A 12,556-nucleotide genomic window follows, 5' to 3' on the forward strand; every position below is an offset into this window, starting at 1 on the left:
CGACACAGTAACATGGGCTGACTTATCGTTTTGAAAACTCATGCCAGAGGAGGGCCAGGCAGCCATGGGAACAAGAGGAGGCTGTTGCAGCTGGACGGGCATGCTGGTGGCTTTAATCAGGTCATTAGACCTTTGGCCAGCTCTGGTGGCACACAGCCCCAGAGTCCACTCTGATGCAGTTCTGGGGCAGGACACCACTTCCCCCCGCCCCCCGGCACAGGAGACTACACTCGGACACACCTTGTGCCCGCAGAGTCTGCGGGCCATGCATCTCCTAGGGTGGCGGCCTCAGCTCAGCCAGCATCCCTTACATAATCTGTTGTGCATCTGCATTCATGCACCTGTCCATCCATCTATCCACTCACCCATCTGTCCATCTGTCCATCGACCCATCCCCCATCATCAACCTGTCCACCCATCCGATTCCCAGTGGAAGAATGTGGAGCGGTGGCCAGCCTCAGGGCAGCAGCTTGCTCCCTGACCGTGCTGCCTGTGGGAACACTAGTCATCGCCACACACTGCCTGAGCCCCTCCTCATGGTGCCAGGCCCTGTGCCAGGTAGTTGGGGACAGGGGATAACCCCTGCCCACTGGGCACTCACAGGCTAATGCAGGGAGACCGACCAGCCAGCCAATGATCTCGCTTCACTTTCAGGGACACTTGGCGCCATGGGAGCCTGAAGGCCCTTCACCCAGCCTGGATGATGTAGGAGTGGAGGGAGGATCTGGAAGGAGTTCTGGAAGAAGCAGGGCCACGCTCATAACCTGAAGAGATGTGAGCCAGCCCTGAGGAGAGGGAAGGCCGGGTGGCTCACCTGGAGCCCCTGACTCCCGCTCACAGCCCCCAGTGCTCCCTCCCTGCCACCTTCCTTGAGTTCCCCGCGGCAGCTGCACTGCCACGCTTCGCCAGTAGGCGCTGCCATCAGCCGGGCGACGCCAGCCTGAAACGTTCTCTGCATTGACTTGAAGAGGGGTGTGCTGAGCACCTGCAGAGCCCAGAGGCTGTGTGGGCAGCCTTGTCGGGGCGGGAGGAGGTCCCAGGCTCCTTGCACACTCGAGAGTCTGCATGCTCCCGCCAGCCCTGCCCTGCATGCGTGTGGACACTCTCTGCAGAAGGGCCCCTCCCTGGGCTGGCCTCACCTGTGGCCCTGCCCTGAGGACCAAGGCCCCCAAGGCAGCTCCTGCCCAGGTTCACGCGGGACTGGATGGAGAGCGCAGACCTCCGGGGTATAGGTGTAGGCACAGGAGCTTGGGGTCCGTGCATGGTGAACAGCTCAAATACTATATGACCCCTCCCTGCAGTCACATGTTGTGGAGAAAGGGGACGTTCATGTGTACCAGGGGGCAGGGGTGCAGGTATAGGGGGATCTCGGGGCCCCACAGAACACCAGGGAACTGGGTGGCTGTTGCTGGTGGGAAGTGCAAGCAGTCAGGGGTCCAGGGGAACTGCCAGGCCTGGGGTCACACAGGGGGCTTCCTAGGCAGAGCTGCCATTTACAGCCCTGGGGAGTGAGGGGGGCCCTGAGGTGCTATGGTCCAGAGGGAGGGGATGCGGGCGATGGGAGGAGGGAGGACCAGAGGAGAGAGGGTCCAGGGAGTAGGGGGGCCCAGAGGGGCTGGAGGTTCCAGGGAGGAGGGGTCAGGGGGGAGGGAGGGCTTGAGGAAAGGGGGTCTGGGGAGGAGGGCCCCCTACCCGCTGGCGAGGCCCAGGCCTGGGACCTCCCACTGTGAGGGCTTTGGGTAGACAAGACAGGCCGTCACCCCCCTTAGCTGTGCCAGGCACCTTCTCCGGGGTTAATGGAAGCCTTTGAGGCCCATGTGACACACTGGACACCAGGGATCCGCCCAGGAGGAGTGGGGACTGTGGGGAAGGGGCTCTCATGGGGGAGCGCCACTCAAGCCTCTCGGTCCAGCCAGCAGGGATGCCTTTAGGGCCGCATGCTTGACCTCTGGCTGAGTCCCACTCGAGGGGGCCTCTTGACCTGGGGGTGCATGCAGGAGTCACCCTGAGGGGCTCAGGGAAGTCTCTGAGACCCAGACCCACGATGACCAATCCCTGGGAGACCCAGGGGTCCTTAAAGCTCACCAGGGGCACGGTTTGCACAGCGAGTTCCCTGCGAGGAAACTGGGGTGCTGTGAGGAGGAGAGTGGAGGCTGGAGTGGCCAGAGGAGGGGAGCCTTCACTGCAGGCCCGGGTTGCCATGTGGCCCTGGAGCAGGGAGGTCGGGCTTGCACACACATGTGTTTGTGTGTGGACCCGGGATGGGGCACCTGGGCTGCTGGGAGCTGTGCTCGGTTTCTGCAGGGGCGTTGTTGAGTTGTCCGTGGGGTCCCAGTTCCCTTCTCACCAGACAGTGGCCCAGCCGACTAAGGCTGGGGGTGGTTGCTGTGCTTGGCCAGTGCCTGGCGCCTGCCTCCCTCCCAAGGCTTGTTCCCTGGCTGGTTTGAGAGCCTGTGCATGGCCTCTGCCACAGCTCCTGTCAAGATTCCCAAGGGTCCTGGGGGGCAGTCTGGGTACAGGTGTGGAGGCCAGGTGGATCCCTCCTTATCCAGGAGGCAGGCACAGTCAGAGTGCCTCCTATCCCTGGGCGGGCCAGGCACTGGGGGAGGAGAAGCATGGGCCAGGGCCCAGAGCTTCTGAGTGTCAGCCCTGTCTGAGTTCATGTGTGTTCCTAGGAGCTCCAAGGGATGGCACTTGTCAGTGGGTAAAACTGTCTGATGGGACATGAGTGTATGACTCACCGGGGCTGCTGAGTACACTGTTCAGGTCGTGTGCTGCACAGCTCACAGGTGGCATGTACATTTGCTGGGATGGTTCGCAGGCACGAGGCAGTCGAGTGTGCTTCATCTGCATGGGAGGTGGGGGAGGGGGCTTTGGGGGGGAGGGGTGTCCTCATCTGTGCCCCACTCCGGTTAGGGGTCTCAGCAGGGTGGTGTCGGGAGGGCTAGGGCAGGTGTCGGGAGTGGTGGTGGTTGTGTCTGGGTGTGGGCTGAAGAGGCTGTATAAGAGGTCGTGTTGTGGAGGGTATGTGGGGCCCATCTAGGGGGCACTGGGCAGGTGGGGTGTCTCCTGGGCTCTCCGTGTGCCTGCGTGTCTGTGTCCTGGTGAGTGCTCGTCTCTGGAACTCTTGGTGTGGGGCTGGGGTCTCAGCAAGCTTGCTCACTGTTGGGAGCAAGGGCTGCATGGGGCTCCTTGGTGGGCCCAGGGCGTCCCAGGTATGAGTGGTTTCCTGTCCCCAGGGGAAGGCACCTGGTGTGCAGCCTGGGGGGCAGCCTGTGGGCACCGCTGGGCCCCACCTCTTGGGCCCCTTCCCAGCAGCAGCCCCTGGACTGGCCACCTACCCCTCCACAACCACCCCCCCACAACCACCCCCCCCACACCCTGCCATGAGTCTGATCACCGAGTGGAACCACATGTTGCATGTCTGCAGCTCAGGTCACTTGGCAGCTGGCCTGGGAGCAGACACTTCCTCCTGGTATGTGCAACGGGGCTCCACTGGGGCGCCCTGTGGCAGAGGGGTCACGGGAGAGGGGCAGCCTGGGGAGGGGTCACAGGAAGGGGTTCTCCATGGGCGAGCTGCTGTGGCCTCACTGTTACTGCCAGAAAGCTCAGGACCCCAGGTTCTTCTGGGATACTGCAGTCTAAGAGTGGCGTCCCTAACCTGATAGCAGTGCCCTAACCATGCTAGTCTGAGGGAAGTGTCCTCTCCCCACCCTGAGGCCTGTGACCTGACCCTGCCAGGTGGAGGGCTTGTTCTGGCACTGTGCCACCTTGTAGGAACCACTTGTTATGTGTTAGGGGTTCTGCACACTGGTGGTTCAAGTGTTGGTAGCTGAAAGGAGCCGCAGTGTGAGTATTTACTATGGAAGCTACAGGTGCTACATGTTGGGGCTCCCCCCCAGGGAGCCCCACTGCTCCCTGCTGTGCCATCCCCCACTCTTCCCAACAGCCTCATGACTCACCTCCTCACCCTTCAAAAATGTCACCTTCTCAGTGATACCCTCCCTGGTGACCCCATAACTCTTCTCTGCTGTTGTCCCTTCTTAGCACCGGTAGCCATTTGCTGACCACAAGCTGGCTTCTTCCTGGTAGGCTTCAGGAGGGCAGGAACTTGTGTCTGTTGTGTTCGCTGCCCAGAACAGAGCCAGCTCATAGTCACTCAGTAAGCATTGAGTGGGTGGGTGGACGAATGGATGGATTGATGGGTGGATGGGTGGGTGGACGGACGGATAGTGGATGGATGGGTGAATGGGTGGATAGTGGATGAATATATGGGTTGATGGGTGGATGGGTGGATGGGTGGGTGGACAGGTAGATGGATAGATGGGTGGATGGATGGATGGGTAGATGAATGAATATATGGATTTATGGATGGATGGGTGGATGGGCAGGTAGATGGATAGATGGGTAGATGGATGAATGGGTAGATGGATGAATATATGAATTTAGGGGTGGATGGGTAGACGGATGGATCAGTGGATAGATGGATGGGTGGATGGATGAGTGTATAGATAAATTGATGGATGGGTGGATGGTAGATGGATGGATGAGTGGATAGATATGGATGAATGGATGGGAGGATGGATGGACAATGGACAGATGAGTGGATGGACGGGTGGATGGATGGGTGGATGGATGAATATATGAATTTAGGGGTGGACGGGTAGACGGATGGATCGGTAGATAGATGGATGGGTGGATGGATGAGTGTATAATAAGTTGATGGAGGGGTGGATAGATGAATGGATGGAGGATGGGTGAATGGATGGATGGGTGGATGGTAGATGGATGGATGAGTGGATGGATATGGATGAATGGATGGAAGGATGGATGGACAATGGATAGATGAATGGATGGACAGCTGGATGGATGGGTGAATGGATAGGTGAGTAGATGGATGGGTGAATGAGTGGATGGATAGGTGGATGGGAGCGCAAGGCCCAGGGATGGGCATCTACCCTCCCAGGGCAATCAGGTCACCCTCTGGCCTGGACGTGGACTTGAAGGCCCAGGAACTCTGATCTTGTCTCTCCAGCTCCAGCTGGAAACGGAGGCATGGCATTCCTGGCCCCCCAGGCATAGCTGGCCAGCAGCATTTCTGAGAGCTAGGAAGCAGGCAGGGCCACAGGACAGCCAGACCCCAGCTTGGGCTGTTTGGGTTCCTGACCTGGGGACAGATACAGGTGACCAGCCATCCAAGTGTGTCTGGGATTTGGGTGGTTTCCAGGACACATGACTCAGTTTTACAGGATTTTCTGGAAAATGGGGCTTTCAGAAGTAAAACCAGCTGCCTGAGGAAGGATGACAGACACTAGACTGCCTCTCCTGCAGGACACCCCCAAAGAGTCAGGATCCAGTGTCCTCTCTGGGGCCCACCTCAGAGAGGAGACAGCTTGTGTGAGTGTGTGAAGTGGAATACAGCATTCTCCGTCCTCAGGTTTCACCTGTGTAGGTTGTGGTTCAGCCTCTACTTCCCCTTCCTCCTTTCTGGGTGTCCTTGTGCAGTGAGCAACCTTCACAGGTGTACATGGCAGCCGTGCACTGGGCCTCTCCTGTCCCTGCAGTGTCTCTAGGTCCAGGCTTATTCTCCTTGGGCAGCGGTTCTGCCCCAAGCCTGATCTGAGCTGATGTCCCCCAGCAGTAAGTACGGGGCTCCTGGGGGTGATTGGTAATGATCAGAGCTGTGAGTCTCAACTGGAGCCATACCAGAATCCTCCAGAGGGCCTGATGACACATGGTTTGAGTTTCAGATTCAGCAGGTCTGGAGCGGGGCCTGAAAACATGCATTTGCATTGCTAATAAGCTCCTGGTGCTGTTGCTGCTGCTCCAGGTACCCCCGTTTGAGAACTGCTAGACTAGGGCCCGTGGCTTCTGCAGAGACCCCCCCCCCAGGCCCCCATACTCTGCTTTTGGTGAGACTGTCCAGAGGTGAGACAGGCCTGTCCCATAGGACACGCAGAGCCTAACTGATGACAGCAGTGACAGCTGGTGGCTTCTCGGTGCTGGCCCTGGGCTCAGGCTCAAGACAGAGCCTCATCTCACCCCATCACGTGTGAGGGGCTTGATCAGCATCCCCATTTCACAGATGAGGAAACTGAGGCTCGGGGATGGGCAGAAGAGGTGGCACTGGCCCAGAGTCTGTGTGTTTGACGCTTAGCTGAGCAGCACGGAGCCAGTGAGGCTGGCATCCCACCGGCTTGTGATGTGGGGGCTCCTGCCCAGAGTGTGGCTGGCACACCTCTCCGGAGGCCCTGCCCCCACCTGGCCCTGCTGTGATCAATGCTGGTTCTGCATCTTCTCCTTTATACTCTGCCAGACACACAACGCGGGGCCCGTCGCTTTTGGGGGCTGTACCCCATCTTGGGTCCTGGAGTGGCCCTGGGGAACAGAGGCTCTGAGGGGCTGCCTTGAGAGGGGCTTCTGGCTGAGCCCGCCGTGGGATCTGCAGGAGGGGCTTAGGCCATGAGGGGGTCTCCTGGGGACTCAAGAATATTCCGGAGCATAGCCAGTGCACCCCACTGACCATCCTGACCTTCAGTCTCAGTGGACTCTGGCTGGAGGGTGGCTGGGCATGGGGGACAGGGCCACGGGCTGGAGCTCCGCAGTGGCTCTGATGTCACTGTCCTGGTCCTGGGGCAGGCTCTAAGCACCCCCAGGCTCTGAGTGCCACCAGACTCTGAGTGACAGGCTCTGGGCTCTGATGCCTGGGCAGCCAAGAGGAGGGCAGGACGCCCACACACTGTCCCCTGGGACGTCAGCAGCACTGAGGGCAGGGTCACCAGCCTCTGGGCTGCGTGCTGACTGAGCACCACAGCCTCGCTGCCCCAAGGAGATGGCCGACACACAGACGAAGGTGTGGCAGGCAGTGTGCGCCCAGACATCACTGTCGTGGACGACAGAGCTGCAGGAATGTTCTGGAGCAGGAGGGCGTGGGATGGCAGACTCCAATGGGTCCTGCGGGGAGGGCCTGGAGGGCGGTTGGGAGTTGACGAGACCTGGATACGAGGCCGATGTGGTTCAGGGATGGTGACGCAGGACGTCGGGGTCGGGCTGTGAGATGGGTCGCCGCCCTGCAGCTTGTGAGGTTAAAATTGTTTCCAGACAAGGAGAAAAGGATGAGCAGGATTCTGAGTCCACTCCCTACATTGCCACTTAACTTCTCTGGGCCTTGGTTTCCTGCTCTGCGAGGTGGGCAGAGTGTCTGGTCAGGGCTCTTGTGAGAGAAGCAAAGAGCTGAGGACCAGCCCGCAGTGCACCCAGGCCTCCGGAAATGCTGGCCAGTACGTGACATAGCAGCAGCAGTCCTAGTGGGGTACTGTCCACTCCCTTCTGCAGATGGCAGAACCGAGGCACAGAGAGGTCAAGTGATGACCCTAGGTCACACAGCAGGGAGTGGCAGGGTCATACCCAGCTCTGCAGCCTTGACCGCCTCCCTGGGACTGTGGTGAAGACTGAAGGAGGCTGCGCAGGGAGGGCTGTGCAGTACCCCTGGCCTGTCTTGCAGCCCGTGACCAGCTCCCTGGTGCAGTGGGATGGGCGAGGTGGCCCCCTGACCCTGTGCCCCCTGGGAGCCTAACTTGAGGAAAGGAGGACAGAGCTAATAGCAGTTTTATGTCCTTGTGGCTGACCATCCTTCTGGGTATTTCTTCCCATTCTGAGCTGTGAACGGTTAGCTCTGCCCCACCTGCCCCTCTCCGGGTTTCAGCTCAGGGCCCTGAGGTGGCCCAGGACTCAGTGGGGGGTGAGGAGCCTGGCTGTGCTCCTGCCCGCCCTGCAAGGAGGCCCCACGCTGCAAAGGGGTCAGGTCTGTTTGCTGAGCCCATCTCTCCCTGTCCCCAGATGAAGGTCGCAGTGTCCAGAGGGGGCGACAGTGACGATGACAGCTTCCATGAAGCCCCCAGCTCCCGGAGGAGCAGCTCTCGGGACCAGCTCAGTGACGTGAGTACCCTCACCCGCCCGCCCGCCCGCTGGGGTGGAACATTCCTGAGTCCTGGCGACCTGCTCCCGACCTTCAGCAGACACTGCCAGCCATTGGCTCAGGGCCCGAGAGGCTCACATGAAGGCTCTGTGTTCGCAATTAGCGTTTTGCCTTCATTAAAACGTGATTTTTCACTAATTAGGACTTCCCCATTAGGAGTGATTTAAATGAGGAACACAATTAGGTGCTGGCAGGAGCCTGTGGAGGAGGCCATGCAGGGGGAGGCCCTGCGTCCAGCAGGGGCCAGCAGAGGCAGGTGCCGGGTGGTGCCCGCACAGGGCTGCGGGTGGGGAGGCAGGGCTGTGGGTGGGGGGCAGCAACTCCCACAAATGTGTCTATTAAAAGTGGCAATGGTGGTGCTTCGGGCAGGGCAAGCGGGTCTGGGGACTGCAGGGAACATGCTGGAAGCCTTGTCGGCTTGGTGGGGGTGGGCATGGGGTGTCCGTTGGTGTTGGCCCACATGGAGGTAGGGGTGCCCTGCTGAGGCACACACCAGCCTGAGTCTGGGGACAGGCCTCAGTGTCCTGGAAGACAGGTCCCTGAGCTTAGGATCCTGGGGGCAGGAGGGGCCTCAGGCCCTGTGTGGAGACTACCTGGGCAATGTGCAGGGGCTCCCACTTGAGATTTGGCCAGAGATGGGCAGGGTAGGTAGCCCTCCGGGGCTCCTGGGTCCCCCTCCCCACAGGGAGGTCTCAGGGCCCAGAGCTTGGAGGAAGGGCATGGGACAGGAAACACAAGAGCTAAGAATGGGGGCGGGGGTGCACAGGGAGAGTGGGGCCCCAGGAGGATGGAGCCCAGGGAGAGAGGCTCAAGGGTTGAGGGGCCCAGGGGAGGAGGACCAAGGAGGAGAGGGGCCCAGGGGGAGGCTCTGCCCCAGAAGAGGCCTTTGTCTTCCTTGACCCCTAGCTGCAGAAGTGGCCACAGAGCAGAGCTGGGTTTTCGGCAGGACTCACTTGGATGTGTCATCTTATCATTATTTAAATGGACCTGGGGGAGCTGCTGGCGGGAGGAGGGCCTAATTGCCCGGCCGGCGATCTTGCCGCAAGATGGGAAGGAGGCTGGGAATTGTCTGGGGCCACGGTTGCCCCAGTCCCAGCTCCTCTAATTGCCGCTGGGTGGATGAGGAAGGTTCCAGCACAGCACAGGCAGCTGTGAGGGCACAAGCTTGGGGCATTTATGGGCCCCCACCCTCTACCCCACTGCAGGGCCTAGGAGGGGCCTGCCAAGGTGAGCTCTGCCAGCCGTGACCCCCAGGAGCCAACCTGGGACCTGGCCAGGGTCGGCCTGGGGAGGGAAGGGGTCCCATAGCTGCAGCCAAGGCTGGATGGGGATGCTCCGTACAGAGCAGAGCGTCCCAGCCTCAGTGGGAGGGGCCCCCACTCCCCCTGTGGTCACCTACCCTCCTGGAAGAATCTTTGCCTCGGGACCTTGGCTCCCACCCAGCTCTGGACCCTGGTCTGTGGGTCCCACACACCTCAGACAGGCTCTCCTCCCTGCCCACCCAGTCCCCAGGTCCTGTCTCCGCGCCCTGCCTCCACGGCTCTTGGTCCTCTCCTGCACCCTGCCCCACCAGCCTGTCCTCAGGGCTCAGCCCTAGGAGCTGCAGAACTCCCAGACCCACGTCCTAACCAGTTTCTCCCATCAGATCTGAAATGCCCATTCGAGCTGGAGGGAGCTCCATCAAGCACGATCAGGGGCACCCTTACAGGACCCCCCAGGTGGCTGCTGACCTCCAGGCCTCAGCTCACCCTAACATCATGGGCTCCAAGGTTGCTGTCCAGCTGCTCCTCCAAGAAGCCTTCCCTGAGGTCCTCTGACCCTGTGACCCTGGGAGGCTGGTGGGTGGCAAGGGCAGGCCAACCTCCCCTCTGTTCCGTGGCCATGTATAGGTGGAACCACATGTGGAAGACGGGACTGGGCCCTCTGAGAGGGGCCAAGCCCACACCCGGGGGGATGCTGAGCTTTGCCCACCTCTCTGTTGGGCTGGGCCACGTCTCCTGGGTCTCAGGGGGACGGTCCTGAGTAGGGGTCCTCAGACACGGCCACAAGGCTGTTCAGGGCTCCATGAGGCTCACTGTGTCATCCTCCCCATGGCTTCAGTCCCAGCCCAGTCCCCAGGGCCCGGAGGTTACAGCACCTGCCCCTGGGTCAGGCACTCGACCACTTAGGTCCTGGACATAGGGGGTGGTCCTCAGAGTGGGGCTGGCATGGGGGCACAACCCCTTCACTGACTGTCCTTCCTTCCTTCCCTGCAGAGCTCGGCGCAGGCGGTCTCAGGCAGAGGCTACTCCGTAAGTCTCCCACCCTCTGCTGTCCACGTCCTACACACCCGTCCTCCGGAGCCCTGACCCTCCTGGGCACTGCCCCCCAGGCCGGAGCCCTCACAGTGGTCCTGGCCCACAGCAGCAGGCTAGAAGAGGGGTTTGCACAGGGCTGGGGATGGGGCCAAAGCAGGTGGAAAGTCGGAGGGAGCGTTGCGCCTGGGGTCCTGCCCACGGGGGAGACAGCTGGCCCTACAGCCATGACCTCTGAAGAGTGGGGGGCAGGGCGGGACCCTCTGCCTCTGGGTCCTTTCAGGCGGCACTTGGAGTTGGGGGGGCCATGGGCTCAAGCAGCCACCCCGTAGCACCCTGATGCCCCCACACCATGCTCTGCTTGGCCAGAGAGCCTGGTGCTCAGCCTGGCCAAGGAGCAGGAGGGGCTGGCCTGCTGCGGCCAGACACTCCAGCTGTGCGAGGCCACCCTCCCTGCCCTAGCCCTGCCCCCTCCTCACGACTTTATTTCATTTCCTCTTAAGTATCAGGAGGAATGTTAATGACACCATAAAACCCAGAGCTCCATAAAAGCCATTTCTGCAGATTTATGGCTGATTCAGCTCGTTGGGGGGTGGGGCCTGGGCCCCACCCGCCTCATCCCACAGCCCTGATTTACTGGAGTGCCAGGGTTCCAGGGCCTGAGGGGCCGGCTCCCTAAATCACAGCCACTTTTTACAGGGTGTGTAATTAACCCATTAATTCCCTGGGGTACAGGGCCAGCCTGGATCCTCAGGCCCACCCCCAGCTGCCCTGACCCTGGGTCTGCCAGCCAAGCTCGCTGCCTTCGGCTTCTAACCCAGGTCAGGCAGTGTCTTTGAGGCTTTGGCCTGGCTCAAACACTGTGGGTGGCGGGGGTGATGGGTGCCACTCAAGGGGTGTCTTCCTGCGGACTCTGCCCTCCTTGGGCGCCTTCATGGTCTCGTCCATCCTGGCAGTTGTGGTCGATGGGCCCGTGCTTCTCCTCCCTCCCACGAGCCTGTGCAGCCCCCACACCACTCCCAGGCAGCGACCACTCCTAGAGTTGACCGTGTTGAGCGAGTGGCCCTCTGTCCAGAGCTGTGCCAGGACCGGGCTCCAGCCAGGAAGAGAGCAGGCTGCTCTGCCGGTGGGGGAGGCAGGCATGACTCGTGGTGTGACGCAGGCGGGTGGGCATTGCTGGGACCATGACGGGGACAGTAACGGGCAGAACACCCACCAGCAGGTGGGCCAAGGGGCATGTGCTGGTCCCAGGGCCAGGCCCAGGGACGCCCCCTTTGGAGCCTCCTGCCATGTCTGGGCCCCCAGGGCGGCTGGGGTCTCCCTGCATTGAGCTTCTTGCCAGAGCCACTGGGCTGCCCCTCTGCTTCCACATCGCTGTGCGTCATCCATGGTCTTCTCCCCAAAACACTGCTTTGAACGTTTCCTGGAGGAGAGTCCGTAATTAACACGCCAGCTGCTTGCCACTTAACCCCATGGCCGCTGCAGAGGAGTGACAGATGGTGGCTGGGAAGGGGCCCAGCCTGCTGCTCAGCCCCGGGGGGCCCCAAGTGATGTCTGCAGACGGCCCTAGGTGTGCATGCTGAACTCCGGCTTGTGCAGGCCCGCTCATTAGGCCCTGGTGTGAGCAACTGTGTCCGCTGGCGCCTGACATGTGCTGGCAGGCACCACAGGGCGTGCAAGGTTGACCCAGCCCCTAGTGGTCTCTTGTCCAGTTGGCGTGTGGTTGCAGGTGGGAGCTGGGCCCTCTCAGAAGCAGAGGCCAGGTGGAGGCTATCTGGCCCTGGCTGGAGGAACTGGAACTGGCCTTGGTGACCATTGCCCAGCAGGAAGAGGGGCAGGGCTGGGCAGTGCTGGGGCGGGCAGGTGGCCTGGCCGGGGGACTGCAGAGAGCTGTGAGCTCAACACCCAAATGTCCACATGTACCAGGTCCCCCTGGGCTGCATGCGGCTGTGGGCCCTGCCAGCCAGGGGGATGGGGGCTGCACTCAGGACGGTGATCCCCCCTCCAGGTCAGGACTTCGTGGGGCCTGAAGATGCACAGGTGCCCACTCAGGTTGGGGCCCCTCTGTGCACATATGTGCGCATGCGTTTATGCATGTTCCAGGGCGGGTCTGTGTGGCATTTGCACGTGCCTGCCCTGCATGTAGCTTGTGTGTGGCTCTGTGAGAAGGGAGCATGTGTTTTGTGTGGACACATGTCTGTCACACGTGAGGTGTGTCTCTGTGTGGCTGTGTTGGGGCTGTGCATGTTGCACCTGCTAGTGTCATGCATTTCTCTCTGGGCTA

General features: G+C 61.0%; 1 protein-coding gene across 12 annotated transcripts in view; it reads left to right on the top strand.

The window, feature by feature from the left end:
* FBRSL1 (fibrosin like 1) overlaps positions 1-12,556 on the top strand; it is an 89,765-nt gene that overhangs the window by 28,538 nt on the left and 48,671 nt on the right. For all 12 annotated transcript variants that reach the window (XM_070220484.1, XM_070220485.1, XM_070220479.1 and 9 more), the window contains exons 3-4: positions 7,840-7,938; positions 10,234-10,269. In XM_070220484.1, the coding sequence (XP_070076585.1) occupies positions 7,840-7,938; positions 10,234-10,269 (135 nt within the window). The remainder of the gene's footprint in view (positions 1-7,839; positions 7,939-10,233; positions 10,270-12,556) is intronic.

This window comes from Equus caballus, chromosome 8 (genome assembly GCF_041296265.1).
Source record: "Equus caballus isolate H_3958 breed thoroughbred chromosome 8, TB-T2T, whole genome shotgun sequence".
NCBI classification, from domain to species: Eukaryota; Metazoa; Chordata; class Mammalia; order Perissodactyla; family Equidae; genus Equus; species Equus caballus.